This window comes from Phoxinus phoxinus (genome assembly GCF_949152265.1).
Source record: "Phoxinus phoxinus genome assembly, chromosome: 3".
NCBI lineage: Eukaryota > Metazoa > Chordata > Actinopteri > Cypriniformes > Leuciscidae > Phoxinus > Phoxinus phoxinus.
In genome coordinates, this window is record NC_136878.1 from 23,529,725 (window position 1) to 23,547,895 (window position 18,171).

At 39.9% G+C, this 18,171-nt stretch overlaps 1 protein-coding gene and 1 long non-coding RNA gene across 7 annotated transcripts in view; both read right to left on the reverse strand.

The window, feature by feature from the left end:
* Positions 1-18,171, reverse strand: part of LOC306996212 — a 1,114,438-nt gene that overhangs the window by 1,015,539 nt on the left and 80,728 nt on the right. The gene's annotated exons all lie outside the window — the stretch shown is intronic.
* The window catches only part of lrch2 (leucine-rich repeats and calponin homology (CH) domain containing 2), an 85,912-nt gene that overhangs the window by 47,707 nt on the left and 20,034 nt on the right, over positions 1-18,171 (reverse strand). For all 6 annotated transcript variants that reach the window (XM_079606208.1, XM_079606206.1, XM_079606210.1 and 3 more), the window contains exons 6-10: positions 17,563-17,693; positions 14,787-14,874; positions 13,413-13,509; positions 11,410-11,510; positions 11,198-11,262 (exon numbers count right to left, since the gene is read on the reverse strand). In XM_079606208.1, the coding sequence (XP_079462334.1) occupies positions 11,198-11,262; positions 11,410-11,510; positions 13,413-13,509; positions 14,787-14,874; positions 17,563-17,693 (482 nt within the window). The remainder of the gene's footprint in view (positions 1-11,197; positions 11,263-11,409; positions 11,511-13,412; positions 13,510-14,786; positions 14,875-17,562; positions 17,694-18,171) is intronic.

Consider the following 18,171-nt stretch of genomic DNA (forward strand, 5'->3'; position numbering starts at 1 on the left):
ACGGGGTCAGCATAAACGACGCTCGGGACAGTTGATATATCTGTACAGTTCTGCATAGACACGAAAGTGTATCATTTGCACATATTTTTAACTTGCCAATTTAAATATTAAAACGCAAGAAGACGCGAAAGAGAACTCAATTCGGCACTCGCACACTGTGAGAATTTTTGTGCACACACATCTGGAGTGCGTGCCCAGAAAGCTGCGATTCAGACAGCGTACGAATGCTTTTAATTAACATATTCTTATGCCTGAACGGTCTTATGAGATTTTCGGCTTCCGAAAGCAGCGCAAACATGAATATTCATGAGTTTCCCAGAAATGCGCAACTGCGCGTGCAGCTGACAATTTTTGTTCACACACATTTAATGGATTATTTCATAAAGGTAATATATAGTTTCAGCATCATGCTGACTTAGGCCCAAACTACAATTGTTTACCTTTTCATAGCGGTTTGTAATTCCTATGCACATTTTGTACAGTCGTCCGTGATTGAATGACAGGCATTCACTTCATGTAACATTACAGCTGAGCAACCTTTGTCTACAAACTATCGTCTACATTGATTTCCTTCCTTTGTACCTTGTGATGTAACAATTGAAATAAAACAGTATAAATACAAATGTGGACATAATATTTTTTGTTATATGTGTGATGATCCATGTGTTAGCTTACCTGTTCTGACTGTTCAACATTTTCCAAGTTCTCAATGACAAAAAAAAAAAAAAGAATATTTATATTGTGTAGTTATTCAGCTAACCGGCTAACTCGGGTTATTACTGTCTTCTGCTAATCAGCTGTGGGCCACTACTACTTAAAATTGTGTACATTAATGCAGATTGTCTGTCATTCTTACTACTTTTTTACAAAGTTTTACAAACTTTAATGTTGCATCAGCCATTCACGTTAGTGCTGCTCGGCTAACGTATGCACTGTAATTGATACAGTTAATGATCCAGTTCCCACATGTACACCGCAATAATTTCAAAATATACACATTGGTTTGTTGATGGACAGGACATACACTTGTTAATGCTGATGTAGAGGAATTACAGTTGAAACTTCTAATAACATATGTCAAACTGAGTAGGGTACAACTGGCAATAATGATAATAACAAGAAGAACTGTTTCTAGAGCAGCAAATCAGCATATAAAAATGATTTCTGAAGGATCATGTGACACTGAAGACTGGAGTAATGATGCTGAAAATTCAACTTTGCCACCACAGCAATAAATTGCTTTTTACAATATAACTGTTTTTTAAACTTTTTTTAATCAAATAAATGCATTGTTATTGCATACTAATGAAAACATTAAAAACTGCTGTAAACAGTCGTAATTTGGGCATATGGCAGCGCAACGTTGAAAGTGAAACTATAGTTACCTTTATGAAATAATCCACTAAATGTGCTGAGATGACGTGAACTAAAATTCTCAGTTGCAAGCAGTCGCGCATGTCTGGGAAAATATTCACACAAAATTATGCCAAAATGCCTGTCTTGGCAAGAATCCTAGTACATGATGACGATTTATGTCTTACCGTAAGTGCACATAAACAGTTGAGAAATAAGTATCGTATCATTATGTTGGTTCCCAGCAGACTAATAAACCTGATGCTGTCTGTTTTTTAATGCTAATCAAACAATAAAGGACGAAGAAAAATTACTCCTGACTGAATAACTTTTGTAACATTAATAAAGATGAATCTATATTTAACTTATACAGTGAAGACAATGCAGTTATTTTACATTTATTTTACATTTGTTTATTTTACTTTATTCAATTTATGTAACTGAAAACTACTATTAGACCAACCTGAAAAATCTGAAAAGCAATGTTTAATCAATAAATAAACTTGATTTTCAAAAGTCAACAAATTTGTGACAGCTTAATGTAACATTTGTCAGACAGTAACATGTAATTTATTTAAGCCATGAAATAAACTTAATTCTGTAAAATAAGTATAATTAACTACACAAAAAGCATTTAGAAAGTCTCTAAGAAATTTCATAATTACCCAAAAATCCAACATAGTTCACCCCTCACGCACGTTATCATATTCGTCAAAAACGTAGGCTGTCTGTCGGTTGAAATATTACAACTAAAAACATTGACAAACTGTACCACACTTCAATCAGTTCACTGAATACTTGACAAGTTGCCAGCAAAGAAATAGATAATTATTGTCTTGCGTTCCACCTGTTTTCAAATCCATACAATTGAACAGTGAATATCACAACAATAATGTCTGTCAAAAAAGAATGTGCAGAATACACTGCAGTATTTATGAGAAGCAGAGGTCCAGGGAGTACACGCATTTCCTGGAAAACCCACACTATCTATCAGATGTTTTGACAAAGTCATCGCTTTCCGAGAAGAGGGTAAAAATTAGTGGCTTCAACACGCTGTCGGTCACAGACGAACATAAAACATAATGCACGTCGCACGCGAGTATAAATTTGTTCTTCACACACTGACATTGAATCGTAATGATCGGGGAACTGAGTGAAATGCTTCATTCAAGAGAGAATAAAAGCTAATCCGAAAAAATGTGCAATCTTTCAAAATGTTTTGATAGACATTTTTCATGCACGAACTACGCATTCTGATTCTGACATTCCTGATTTTAATATGTTCAATAATGTTAACTGATCTTTATTTTTCATCATTTTGGCAAAAAATTAAATGTTAAATGAGTGATCTTGAGATTATTCCTGTCACGGTTCATGGATTCATTGACTCGCCCTCGCTATGTGTGTGTGTGTGGGAATAGTGGGCGCGGCTCATCAGCGGCTCGCTGTTCTCCGCTAATGAGCTGATCAGCGTCAGCTGTTTTGAATGAGAGATGTTCTATATATTGTTTGTCACCTCGTCCTGTCTTTGTCAGATGGTTGTGGAGGTTCTCGCGCCCGGCTCACTGTCTTCTCTCCCTCGCTCCAGTTTCCTGATTCGGAGGTTCGTCTGCCTGTTCTAGATTCGTCTGCCTGTTTCAAGATTATCTGCCTGTTCTGAGGATCGTCTGGGGTTTCCCTTGCGCTGTCTGCCCACGGGGTCCTGCGTTGCCGAGCCTGTAAACTGCTGCCTACCTCACTTCTGTATATGCTCTAACTCTACTCCTTGTGTTAATAAACACCAGTATTCACTTGCTATTGAATCCTTGACTTTTCCTTCGAGCCATGACAGAACCATCTGACCAGATCATGGATTCAGCGAGTGCAATCAGCTTTGAGCAGATGTATGCCGGTAACCACGCCCGCATGGACCGTCAGGATGAACAGATCGGTGCCTCGGGTCGGGCGATACAGGCTCTGGTAGCGCAGGTGTCCGAGCTCACCTCTCAACTACAACATCTGAGAGGTCCCACTGCGCCAGCACCGCCCCCCGCCTGTTCCCCCGGAAAATCCCAACATCAACCGATCGGAGCCGCGCATCCCCACCCCCGAGAGGTATTCAGGAGAACCTAATATGTGTCGAACTTTTTTAACCAAATGCTCGATTTACTTCTCTCTTCAGCCTGTGACGTTTTCCTCGGAGGAGAGTAAAGTGGCGCTGGTAATGACGCTGTTGTCGGGACGCGCGGCTCTGTGGGGAACAGCGGTGTGGAAGAATCAACACGCCTGCTGCTCCTCGTTCCAAGCACTCGAGCAGGAGATGGGTCGTGTGTTCGATCGCGCGGTCGCAGGACGCGAGGCGGCCCGCCAACTTGCCGATCTCCGACAGAACAACAACTCTGTTTCTGACTATTCCATCCAGTTCCGGACGTTGGCCGCCGAGTGCAAATGGAACGAGGAGGCGCAGTGGGACATGTTCCTGCATGGGTTGGCTGACCGTGTTCAAAAGGAGATTTATACGTTGGATTTACCCAAGACACTTGATGAACTGGTTGAACTGGCACTTCGAATCGATGCACGATTACAACAGAGAGAGAATCGACAGTTTCAGACTCCAGTGGGGGTTTTCGCTGAGTTTCCCAGTCTCAGAGGAGTGAACACGGTCAGCCCCTCGAACGATCCTGAACCCATGCAGGTAGGTCGAGCTCGGCTCTCCCGGGAGGAGAGAGAACACCGCCGTTCGAGAGGTCTGTGTCTCTACTGTGGAGAGCCCGGCCACTTTGTCTCCACCTGTCCTTTAAAAGGCCAAGCCCGGCGGTAGGAGGGAGGCTACTGTCGGGCGGGATATCCATGGCCAGACCCTCGAACGCCACCCTCCTTCCGGTGAGACTCCAGTGGGCAGGCCGCGCCTTCAACGGCCAGGCGCTGGTGGACTCGGGAGCAGAGGGGAATCTGATGGACGTTTCAGTGGCTCAGAAGCTTCACCTCCCTGTCACACCTCTGGACAACAGTATCACCATCCACGCACTAAATGGACAGAGACTTCCGGGCATCACTCACACCACGGGACCCATCACACTTACCACTTCGGGTAACCACACTGAGAGGATCTCACTTTACCTCACTCAGTCACCTCACGCTCCCATTGTCCTGGGTCATCCGTGGTTGGTGAAACACGGACCCAGGATAGAGTGGGGACAGAATTCTGTGTCCAGCTGGAGTAATCAATGTTATGCCTCATGTCTTTCGTCTGCTGTTCCGTCCGTTTCTTGTTCTGTGTTGCAGGAGGAGCCAGTGAATCTGTCTAACGTGCCACCAGAGTATCTCGACCTGAAGGAAGTGTTCAGTAAGTCCCGGGCTGCTTCTCTTCCTCCGCATCGTCCCTATGACTGTGCTATAGATCTACTGCCAGGTACGTCTCCGCCTAAGGGCAAGTTATATTCGCTTTCTGTTCCAGAAAGGGAGGCTATGGAGAAATATATTTCTGATTCTCTAGCAACTGGGTTCATCCGCCCTTCCTCTTCTCCAGCGGGGGCGGGATTCTTTTTTGTGGGGAAGAAGGATGGTTCTCTGCGACCTTGTATTGATTACCGGGGGTTGAACAGCATCACGGTAAAGAATACTTATCCTTTGCCGTTGATGTCTTCAGCCTTCGAGAGGTTGCAGGGAGCATCAATCTTCACAAAGTTGGATTTACGTAATGCATATCATTTGGTTCGCATCAGGAAGGGGGATGAATGGAAGACCGCGTTCAACACCCCCAGGGGGCACTTTGAATATTTGGTTATGCCGTTCGGGCTGTCCAACTCCCCAGCGGTCTTCCAGGCACTCGTCAATGACGTGTTGAGAGACATGGTAGATCAGTTCATATATGTTTACCTGGATGACATATTGATTTTTTCTTCGTCTCTCCAGGAGCACGTTCAACACGTCAGACGAGTGCTTCAGAGGTTGCTAGAGAATGGGCTTTTTGTCAAGGCGGAGAAATGCGCTTTTCATGCACAGTCGGTTCCTTTCTTAGGGTACATAATTTCGTCTGAGGGAGTACGAATGGATCCTGAGAAGGTTAAGGCTGTGGTGGAGTGGCCAAGCCCAGATTCCCGTAAGGCCCTACAGAGGTTTCTGGGGTTTGCCAATTTCTACCGGGGTTTTATTCGCAACTTCAGCCAACTAGCCGCGCCTCTGACTGCCTTGACCTCCCCCAGAACGACGTTCAGGTGGTCAGACACAGCCGAGGCTGTGTTTGTCAAACTGAAAGGCTGCTTCGTTTCAGCTCCCATCCTTATAGCCCCTGATCCATCACGTCAGTTCGTGGTGGAGGTCGATGCGTCAGAGGTGGGGGTAGGAGCAGTGCTATCCCAGCGTTCTCCAACAGACGACAAGATGCATCCCTGCGCGTTTTTGTCCCGTCGTTTATCGCCTGCCGAACGTAACTACGACATTGGTAAAAGGGAGTTGTTGGCAGTTAAGTTAGCGTTGGAAGAATGGCGTCATTGGTTAGAAGGGTCAGGGGTACCTTTTATCGTCTGGACCGATCACAAGAACCTGGAATATATCAGAACCGCCAAAAGATTAAACTCCAGGCAGGCTCGGTGGGCACTTTTTTTCGGACGTTTTGATTTTTCTCTCTCGTACCACCCGGGTTCCAAGAACATCAAACCCGACTCTTTATCACGGATTTTTGACCATTCCGATCGCCCGTCTACTCCCGAGTGCATTTTACCCGAGACCCTATTTGTCTCCACACTCACATGGGAGGTCGAGTCGAAGGTCAAATCGGCCTTAGAAGGGGTAACGCCTCCGCCCGGTTGCCCACCGAATCGTTTGTTTGTGCCGGAGGGATTACGGTCCGACGTTATTCAGTGGGGTCATTGTTCCAACGTAGCTTGCCATCCAGGAGTTTTTCGCACTAGTTTTTTAGTCAAGCAACGGTTCTGGTGGCCACTGATGGCTCGTGACATTCACAGTTTTGTTTGGTTGCTCGGTTTGTGCCACTGGTAAGACTTCCAATCGACCCCCAGATGGGTTACTTCAACCGCTGCCTGTCCCTTCGAGACCCTGGTCCCACATAGCGCTAGATTTTATCACCGCCCTCCCGCCCTCTCAGGGCAATACGGTCGTTTTGACTGTGGTGGACCGGTTCTCGAAGGCGGCTCATTTTATTCCCTTGCCCAAATTACCCTCAGCCAAGGAGACAGCGTTGACCGTTGTTGATCACGTCTTTCGCTTACATGGCCTCCCGATAGACGTGGTTTCTGACAGAGGACCCCAGTTTGTGTCCAAATTTTGGCGAGAGTTTTGTAAGTTACTGGGAGCGACTGTCAGTCTGTCCTCAGGGTTTCACCCCCAGAGCAATGGTCAAACCGAGAGAGCCAACCAAGATTTGGAGAGGGTGTTACGATGTTTGGTCTCCAAGAATCCTTCCTCTTGGAGTCAGCAACTTTCAATGGTGGAGTACGCACACAATACGTTGCCAGTGTCGTCCACGGGCCTATCTCCGTTTGAATGTAGTGTAGGTTACCAGCCACCAATTTTTCCCAGTCTGGAATCCGAAGTCGCGGTCCCCTCCGCTCACGCCTTTGTCCAGAGGTGTCACCGCACGTGGACTAGAGCCCGTGAGACTCTACTCCAGGTGGGGGCGCGCACCAAGGCTAAAGCCGATCGCCACCGGTCTAAGCCTCCCGTATACGTCGTTGGTCAAAGGGTGTGGCTTTCAACCAGGAACATTCCTCTCCGCTCCGTTTCCAATAAACTTGCTCCCAAATTCATTGGCCCGTTTTCTGTCACCAAGATCATTAGTCCGGTGGCAGTCCGCCTCAACCTTCCTCCAGTGTACAGGAGAATTCATCCCGTCTTTCATGTGTCTAAAGTAAAGCCAGTTTTTCGTTCTTACATTAATCCGCCTGCCCCGGTCCCCCCCCCGCCGCGACTCGTAGATGGGGAGCCTACTTATTCGGTTCATCGTATACTGGACTCAAGATGGAGGGGACGCGGTTTCCAGTACTTGGTGGACTGGGAAGGTTACGGTCCGGAGGAGAGAAGTTGGGTTCCTGCTAGGGACATCCTGGACCACTCCCTTATCGATGATTACAATCGACAGGTAAGGTTGCCTGGGAACGCCAGGCGGCGTTCCTAGGAGGGGGGGTACTGTCACGGTTCATGGATTCATTGACTCGCCCTCGCTATGTGTGTGTGTGTGGGAATAGTGGGCGCGGCTCATCAGCGGCTCGCTGTTCTCCGCTAATGAGCTGATCAGCGTCAGCTGTTTTGAATGAGAGATGTTCTATATATTGTTTGTCACCTCGTCCTGTCTTTGTCAGATGGTTGTGGAGGTTCTCGCGCCCGGCTCACTGTCTTCTCTCCCTCGCTCCAGTTTCCTGATTCGGAGGTTCGTCTGCCTGTTCTAGATTCGTCTGCCTGTTTCAAGATTATCTGCCTGTTCTGAGGATCGTCTGGGGTTTCCCTTGCGCTGTCTGCCCACGGGGTCCTGCGTTGCCGAGCCTGTAAACTGCTGCCTACCTCACTTCTGTATATGCTCTAACTCTACTCCTTGTGTTAATAAACACCAGTATTCACTTGCTATTGAATCCTTGACTTTTCCTTCGAGCCATGACAATTCCCTCTATTCATCCAAATGGACTCATTGACTGATGAATATACTGATTATATATTACACACTCGACAGGTGACTTTAATAAAATGTAGTTTGATCACTATCTTCTTAGTTGTTTAAAAGATTAAGGCAATTATCAAAGTTTGATCAAATGTGGTTTCATTTTCCAATAAAAGATAAACAATTTTTTTTACATGATTTGTTATATATAATTACCTAGTAACACTAACATTAAGGTCTCATTAGTTAACATTAGCTAATGTATTAACAATCATTAAACGAACAAAACAAACATTAAACGAACAATAAGTAATACATTTGTTTGCATTTATTCATATTTATATAAATATGTATTAATCTTTGTTCATGTTAGTTATTAAAAATAATTGTTCATGTTAGTTCACAGTGCATTAAATAATGTTAACAAATACAACTTTTGATTTTAGTAAATGCTGAAAGTAACATTAACTAAATCATTTAATGGCCTAGGACCTCAATACATTGCAGATATGCTCACTGAATATAAACCCAACAGATCACTCAGATCATTAGGATCACATCAACTAGAAATACCAAGGGTTCACTCTAAGCAAGGAGAGTTCGCTTTTAGCTATTATGCCAGCCGTAGCTGGAACCAGCTTTCAGAAGAGATCAGGTGTGCTCCTACTGTAGTCACATTCAAATCCAGACTCAAAACATCTGTTTAGCTTTGCATTTACTGAATGAACACTGTGCCACTGTTCGTCTGACTGTTTGTACTGCATTTTATTTTATTTTATTTTATTTTCTAAACTGTTTTAATTATTCTTATTTCTTTTGATTATTTTAATTTCTTCTATGTAAAGCACTTTGAATTACCAATGTGTATGAAATGTGCTATATAAATAAACTTGCCTTGCCTAAACTAAATAACAAAACCTTATTGTAAAATGTCTTTTATCAGATTTTGACTAATACTTTTTACAAAGTTTTACATACTAGTTGTGTAATGTCTATGTAAAGCACATAAATTAGTGCCAATTACGTTGGGAAAATTGGATTTAAGTATCCCAAGTGTAAAAACAGTCATTCCACAAGCCGCCCTGAAGACTCTCTTACCCTTAAGCCCTATTTGACCGTTAAGCTTCAGACAGACAAAGAATCAAACCTGTTATTGTGTATATATATGTAACTTATGTTGGCACTGACTACTGACAACACAAAATACCTAATTAAGATATAATGTCATCATGTCATGTCAGAGTGCATTGCGAAACAGTGGTGGTTTGTTGACTATGAAAGACATGGTGATGCAAGTCAGGGAAAATGTGCCACACCTATTCGAAGTAATCTAGTGAATAAAATAATGGAAAATAAAAGATTAACTTGCTTGTACAAAACATGCATGCTTGTCACTTTTCCTGTCCTTCCTTTTCTGTGACACACACATACAGTGTATCAGATGTATTTATAGAAATAATCACCTCTAGATACCACATCAAAACCTGCTCCAGTGACAAAGCGCACAGCTGCATGTTTTATGGAACAAAAATTCATGTAAAATACTAAAGCCACAATGCAAAACCTGGATGACATTTAAGCTTATGTTCACATAAAACACATTTTTGCATTCCACTGCGCTGCTTTTGTTTTCTTTGTAAACCCATATGCTAGACAGACATGTTTGACTGATTGACCGTCTTTAGTCAAGCTTTTCTAAAAACACAGTTCAAACGCGTCTCAAGACCTTGTGTTTCTTGTTCATTCCAATGCCCTTTTTAAATAAAAATGCACTCTGTGTGAAAGGTCCCTTAACTGTTTAAAAACACTACAGTTGGTACTTGTAACACACTTTGTTTGAAACAGTCCCAATAAAAAAAATTATCCATCGTTGAGCAGTTTCAAGAGTTTTCATGTCTTGTTAATCATTTCAATATGGTTCAACTTTTTGCACCTAAAGAGGCTTCATCCGGTGTGACATACTGTACAGCACATCAGCTCACATTCACACAGGAAGTCTTCTTAAAGCTCTGTTCATGTGTCACCCCAAACTATTGCCCTTAGTGTCAGCAGCTTGGATCTTTAACCATTAGCGTACAGCCATAGTATGAAGGAAACCTTAACATGTGTTAGCATGTTATTTATACTTACACACTACTGTTCAAACGTTTGAGGTTTTAAAAATGAATTATTACTTTTATTATGTACCACGAAGCTGAATATTAGTTTAGAAAGGAAATTACACATTCTACAGAGCCCCTAAAGGGACATGGTAATGGAAAAAAGTATTAGATGGATTTTGCGTTTGCAGGCATTGGGGAGACGCTATCAATATGCAGGTATTGAAATCGCTGTTGAATGCATCTTGTTTTATACTTTCATTTTCCAATTTACTCTGTGTGTAGGCTATAGGAAGCAGTGGTACTGACCACACATTTTACAAGAGAAGATATTTTTCAATAACTCTGCTCAGGATGTGTTGAGACATCATCAGACATCATCCTGTCAGGTCGTCACTTCTTAATGTCAGGGTTCTGTTTAGTTTCATTTTCATGGTCTTTGAATATATTTTCAGTCACATGCGTGTTCGTTTGTTCAGTTTCCCGCCACTCTTTAGTTGTCATGGAGATTAATTTATTAATCACAGGTGTTTGTCATCATTTCCCTCATTTGCTTTGCATACAAGTTGCAGCCTTTTCAGTGTTCATTTGTCTGGTCACAATGATGCTGAAAACTCAGCTTTGCCATCACAGGTATAAATTACTTTTTCAAAATTTTTAAAATAGAAAAACGTTATTTTAAATTGTAGTAATATTTCAAACCATTATTGTTTCTTCTTTCAAAACCATTAAACAAATATGACCAAAATGTGGAAATTTTGTTAAAAAATGTTTTAAATGTAATTCTTTTCATGTCTCTAGTAGGGCTGTTATATATGAATGAATTACATTAACTGTATGATACAGAGATTAATTAATGAAATGACAAGTTAAAACATTTGTTGACCGTAGCTAGTAAATTAAAACCTTTATGACCATAGATAGATTCCATAAATGGGTAAATGACCTTGAATACAAACACTTGAAGTAAGAGATATTTATGAGTGAGATTTTTTTATAGTCAGGAAGTGTAGCAAAGGCAACATTTATGATAATGGATGTAATTTGAAGTCTGTGCAGGAATTTGACTCAAAACTACAAACCTCAGTAGCACAGATTTTGCGTATAGGAATGTTCCCTATATAATATCTCCCATAAAACCAGTCAGACTTACCCAGACTCTTCTTTCCAGTTCTCTTTGTCTTTGCTTTGGTGTGTTTTCAGAACCCGCTCCAACTCCTGAGGATGAGACAGGGGAAGCTCTTTTACATTGTGTGAATGTGTTTATGTACACATGTACATGCTTGTGGTGTCTTTGCTTGACCAATACGGATTTTAAAAAGTAGGTACACAGGAGTATGGATCTGTGTGAATGTTTATGCATACCTTTATACAAGACACATATGGTGCATTGTGCTGTAGATCTCCCTCAGAGAGAGTGGCCTCTTCATCAGGATTTGGGTCAATAAAGTCATATGGGTCCTGATCTGCAAATAATTGACATGAGAACCCTAAGGTGAGGAACTTTCATTCCTGTAAATTGATACTGTAATTGCCAGCTACATACCAGCAATATGATATGCTACTTCACAAAAACACCAAGAAGATTAGTTGTCATTTTTTTGAGGTTTCTAGGGCATGGGTTTGCATATCAGTCTATCGTGACTGTAAAAATACGTAGTGGTGTCAATCAAAACTCAACAAACAGAAATTGTTTCATCTATTCAATGCACAATATAATAAGTTAGTTCTGGTACGCAATTCAACAGCTAGTTCATTGTTATCTCTTCTAGGGAATGGGATTTGCATATTGGTATGTCATGACTGTAATCATAAGTAGTGCTGACAATCATAAGTGAAAAAACAACATAATTACAGATATATATGACATGTCAAGCCTTTCTGAATAAAGAAGTGAATTTGCGGCTATAGGTAATTCCCTGACTTAACAGTAATTGTCAGTTATTAAGTGAACGATTCAGACTTTTATAACACTATTTAATGCCAGAAAGAACAGGAAATTGTGTTGGCCTCAACAATCAAGTGTCTGCACGCTGAAGGTGAATTAGATGTCTGATAACTGTGCACAAATCTTTATGACTCACTAAGGCTTTGCAGGATAACAGGATACAAATAATCTGTTTCTAATTCAGTCGGTTGAACAGCAAAACAAAAAAACCTTACCTCATAAATATGGATTTTGAAATATGCAGATTCAAATTAGATTTTTGAAAATCACTTCATGGTGTGTGATTTGATGTGTAGGTTAGATCAAACACAAACTGCAGTAGTATCTACACCAGAGTCTGAGTTCACTCGCTTTTAGGGATGCACTGATTTTGAAATTGTGTCTGACATGTACACTACTGTTCGAACATTTGTGGTCAGTAAGATTTTCCATTGTTTTTTTAAAGAAGTCTCTTATGCTCACCAAGGCTATGTTCACACTTAGCGTCTTTTTTCAAACTGCCAGCGTCTGTTCTACATTAGAACCCTATGGGGTAAACCGTTTTTTCAAAAAAGTCCTGAGCGCTTTTTTAAACGCCACCGCCGGCGTCTTTTTCTGCAGCTCAGAGCGTCTTTTAAAGTTGAAAAAAGTTAAACTTTTCTGAACAGAACGCCCTACGTCAAGCGCCTTTTTGACAGCTGACCAATGACAAGCGAGTAGCGAGACCTGTCGTTTCCATAACAACAAGAAAAATGGACACGGTGCCGGTAGAAAAACGAATCGTCCTTGTTTCGGAGCACAAGGAGCTGTTTGATATGAGTACACAACTCTATCATAACATACATCACAAAGAGGCCCAATGCTGCATTTATTTGATCAAACTGAAATAATACTGCAATTTAAAGTAACTAAAGTAACAAAAAAAAAGGTTTATTCCTGTGAGGCAAAGCTGTATTTTCAGCATCATTACTTTAGTCTTCAGTGTCACATGATCCTTCAGAAATCATTCTGATATACCGATTTACTGCTCAAGAAACATTTCTTATTATTGATCAACTTTAATGCTGAATAAAATTAACGTTAATAAACGATTCAATATATTTCTAAAGCTTAACTTTAAGCATTACATTATGTAAATCAAATTAATTAAATTATGACAACTCATGGAATAGTTTAACATGGTAATGGATATAACAATGTTAATGTATTTGGTCTTAGCGACGATAAGTAGAGAATTCTGTATCTTATCTTGGCATCATTACTATGGTATCTGATAGTACAAACAAATCCAAGTTTATTTCAAAGTGACAAAGCAGACCTGAGTATCTAATGTCAATATACACAATACACATAATGCTGAATTGATCACTATCAAAAAAATAAACAAATACACAATGTGAATAATAACCCATGGCCAATATTACTAATGCAGAAAGCACACCTTTGTTTGAGTCCAGCTTTGTGAGAAGAATGTGTGGGTCAGCCCGCGCGGTCTCAGACACTTGAGAGTGGAGACTCATTGTATCATCATCAGATGGCTAGGGAATAACAGACAGAACAGGAGTTAGAGAAAAGACAATAAAAAGAAAAGCCCCTCTGACAAACTGTACTAGAGATTTACCAAAGTCCCTTTAAGACAAGTCATTATATGAGTGACGTTTTTTTCTATAGTCTTTGTATTTACTCAGTAATTGCTTCTTGTTTTAGATAGTCTTTCTTGAACATCCAGATCAGGTCAAGTTCCACAGGTGTGCACGGCCCACCTAATTATGAGCTTAACTCACCCCACCTCAGGCCCTGCTTGCACCTGCCATTAGATCACAAGTGGACAAGTGAGACACATACCTGTTTACACCTGGTATTTTAATCTGTCTCTTTTGTCCACTTTCAACCGCTTCTGTCCAGTTTTCTTCAAGGGAGGGGTCTATGGGTGGGTATATGTATGGGTTTTTCAGATCTTTTGATCTAATGGACAAAATAAGCTTGCGGAATTTACATATGACCGTGCCTGGAGACATCGGAAAAACATACGGTGAACAATGGCTTTCGTTTCTGCTCTGATATCCACAAGATCAGCTGAACGCGGAGAGTGCGTGTTGGAAATCAGGAATGATGAGAAAACATTGTGCTAGCATTGTGTCTTTAAACCAAACTTGGGACTTTAGTCAACAAAGTTTAAATCCCGTCTGGCTAGCACACTTCCATTAATGTTTACGCATTAGGTCAGTAGGCGGAGAACAGGCGCTGTTTGAACATTCGACCACATGAGCATTTACACTAATTCAATTCACATTTATTTGTATAGCACTTTTCACAATACACATCGGTTCAAAGCAGCTTTCCAAAAAATCCACATTACAATTTAGACTGATCTGTTATCAGAGGTAACTGTCTAAGTTATGCATTTCAGAAATGTACATATACAGTCACAGTTAGCTAAAAATGTATTAATTTAAACAATGTAATCATTTAAGGCAGAAACAATGAGCTCATTGAAGTAATGAATACACTAAGTAAGAAATCAATCCAGTCTTATGCGTTTTCAACTACCTCTGGAAGTTATCGAAAATGGACAAGGCTCAAAACGCTTTACATCTGTATTTAGAGTTGTACACTTGTGATACGATCGACCAAAACTTATCCTAATACCAGGTGTAAACAGGGCCTAAGTGTGTCAACTGTTTGGATTGTCAGGCAGAATTCATTCAAAACTTTTTTCTATTATATCAAGTGAAAAAACTCAATATTTGAGCCGTTTGCAGCACTAACTATATATGTGTACAACTAGTGTGTGTGTGTGTGTGTGTGTGTTTACCTCTGTAGTCGACAGTCTTTTGTCACCGTTGTCACTGCCAATACCGGAGTCAGGGCCATGGTTTTTACTGGGATAAAAATCTTCCATACTACACAAACAAACACATATTTATGTAAAACAAGAGACAAATAGACACACAACATAATTTCCCTTCACAACACAGAGTTGGATGAGGATAAACTCAATGAAATAATAATGAAGCAATATCACACTTGAAAGATACAACATACAATTGTCAATAGCTAATTGCGTAAATGTTGTGTCTCGATGATCCTCTTCTGTGTGAAACTACTGTAATTACAGCACGGATTTGTGAGCTACCACTGATAGGTTTAAAAGTACAAGCCTTCGTTACTACTTAAAAGTCAACACGTTAGAACTACAGTAGCAATGATGGCTAGCAGCTAATCATTAAAAATAAATTCTTGGAGAAAGAAGGAATACTAAAGCCTTGTACACAGACAGATCACAAAAATCTCTAATTCAGCTGATTTTTTAATCTACTGAAAAAAAGCAAAAAGCAAAAAAAGTAATATTTTTGAATAGATATTGAATATCTGAGTAACGTTTTAAACACAATTTGCCAACTTTGCCAAACAACTTTGTAATTGCTCCACCAACAAAATAGTCTCAAACAAATTCAAAGCAGAACTATTGGACATCTCCTAGCAACAGAGAGGGGTTTCATTCCTGGATGAATCAGCATTTCTGAACAAATCCTTTGAATAAATAATAAAATGACTCACTCACACGCTTTTGAACAAATGGTTTGAATTGACAACTCAATGACTCCCTCTAATGTTTCTTTCCTTAATAAATCAGTGTTTAACAATTCAGTTGAGTGAACACATAAGACGGGCACCTGTCGCTACGTACTGGTATGTAACCCGCAGAAAAGTCACTGTAAAATGCTTTATGTAAATCCTCAGGGCAGCAGGAAATACCTCATTAGTTACAAACATACTGTAAGTTGACAACATGATTCATGTGGCCCTGAAAGTGCTGTTATTCATAGAACAAAGTGCTATAAAAGGGCACCTATTATGGAATTTTGAAATTTACCTTTCATGTAGTGTGTAACATAGATCTAAGTGAACAAAAACATCCTGCAAAGTTTGAAATATGAAAGTGCGCCGTATATAAAGTTATTATCTTTCAAAAGTAAGAGTCGACTCGGAGTCATTTTTATGAATCGTTAGAAGACCGAAGCTTTTTCTCTGACTAGATGACGTCAACTTGTCAAGTTATTTGAATACGATACGCCCACTTATTGCGCTCCAAGGCAAACTTGAAAACATCATGGCGACGAGACGCTGTGTTCTGAAGTGCGACTCAAAAGCCAACTTTTTTAATCTGCCCAAGGAGGAGCATTTGAAGACTAAGTGGCTTCAATTCATATATACAACTATACCACAGAAGTATAGTCCGAGCCTTGTGCTTTGTTCGCGCCATTTTGAAGACGATTGCTTTACCAACTTAAATGCAATCAAACTTGGATTCGCGAGCCGCCTGATATTGAAGGAAGGTTCAGTTCCAAGTGTATTTGCATCAGCTTCCTCCTCCGTATCACAACCTGTAAGTGTTATTAATAATTGTTGCTTTTATGTTTTATGTAGCATGCTTAATAATTATTTTGTTTGTTGTGTAAGCACCGTTTAGCTTCTAAGTCTTCAATGACAATTGTATTGAGATATGTGAAGTGTTTGTCGTTGTTTTCGGAGTTGTCTTAAAGAATAGAGTAATACCTCGTAGTAACGTAACTGCATTTTTATTTTTATTTTTTAAACGTTATGTTTATGCATCGGGCTAACGCAAACAAAGACTGATTGTGCTTTTACAATATGAACTCTGGGCTATGCTCGCTAACATAACATTAAATTATTTATCTTATTTTTAGTTTTTTACTACAAACTACAAAGCAGTGGACTATAATCATTATTATAACACAATTTAATTGATAAAAGCATCATTGTACTCTGTGTTAAACAATAAGTATTATCTCTGTAAACACTGCGTCATCTGACCAATCGCAGATTAGCGTCGCGCAAAGGAGGGGTTTGGGAAAATGAGTCGTTGAACGAATCATTTGGGAGTCAGTGAGCAAATCAGGTCAAAATAAATGCGTGTTTTTTGTCATTGCATGCATGCAAAACTGTTGTTGGGGACTCCCTAAACAACATTAGGAACATTTTAAATGTCATAATAGGTGCCCTTTAACAGAGGACAAAGCTGTTAGTTCAGGGCTCCGAACCATTTCAAGGAATGAAAACAAAAACCGGAAACAAACTAAATTTTAACAGGAACATAAACAAAAACGAAATCAAGTTTAACCATTCTGAACAAAAACGCTTATTTTAAATGAACATTAACCAGTTAATAGCATTATTTTGTCGTTCTGTTTAATATTTGAATTTAGCAGTCAACCAATAATAAATTCAAATAGTACATCTTAAATGCATAGGTTGTTCAAAGAACCAGTTCTTGATTTACCCTTGCCCTGCAAACAAGCCGAGACAGTCTCCAAAATATGTACAACTTCATTTATGATTGATGTGGGTGGTGATACTGTATGAGTATTTGCCAACTATTTGAGGATCCACTAGGGTTATGAGGTTTAGTCACAAGGGAGGGGTTAACGTTATTAAGCAGTATTTTTTTCTAATAAAACTGTTTTTTGAACTGTAATGTTACAAAAGAAACGCAGAACAGAAATGTTAAAATACTGATTCTGCTCAGAGTAAACCTAGTGATTTTTGTTTAGCCCTGCTGTAGTTACCTGTCTGTTAGCTGCTGAGGTAAGCAGCGCTTTCCCAAAGAAGGCAGGTCAAGTGTGTCTGGTTTTTTATCCAGGCGACATGCCTGCAGGTTTAAATACTTAAAGATGTGGATCTTTCCCTTCAGGCAGATCTGAAAGCAAAGAAGAAAATTAATCTAAAAACTAACGTTTTTAGACGAATGCAATTTGTGCATTCCAAACAAATCCAAAACATTACAAAACATCCCAGAAATGACAGCCTCTGTAAAAGTGGGTCAGTTGGATCACTGAAATAAATATTAATTCATTAAAATAAATAAATGCTCTTCTTTTGAAATTTCTATTCATTAAAGAATCTTCTATTCATTAAAGAAATTTCTATTAATTTTAAAGAAAAGAAAATACATCAGTGTCCGTAAAAAAAAAAATCTGCAGAACAACTGTTTTTAAATTTGATAATAATAAATGTTTCTTGAGCTGCAAATCAGCATATTAGAATGATTTCTGAAGGATCATGTGACACTGAAGACTGGAGTAATGATGCTGAAAATACAGCTTTGACATCACAGGAATAAATTACATTTTAAAATACATTCAAATGGAAGTTATTTTAAATTGTAACAACATTTA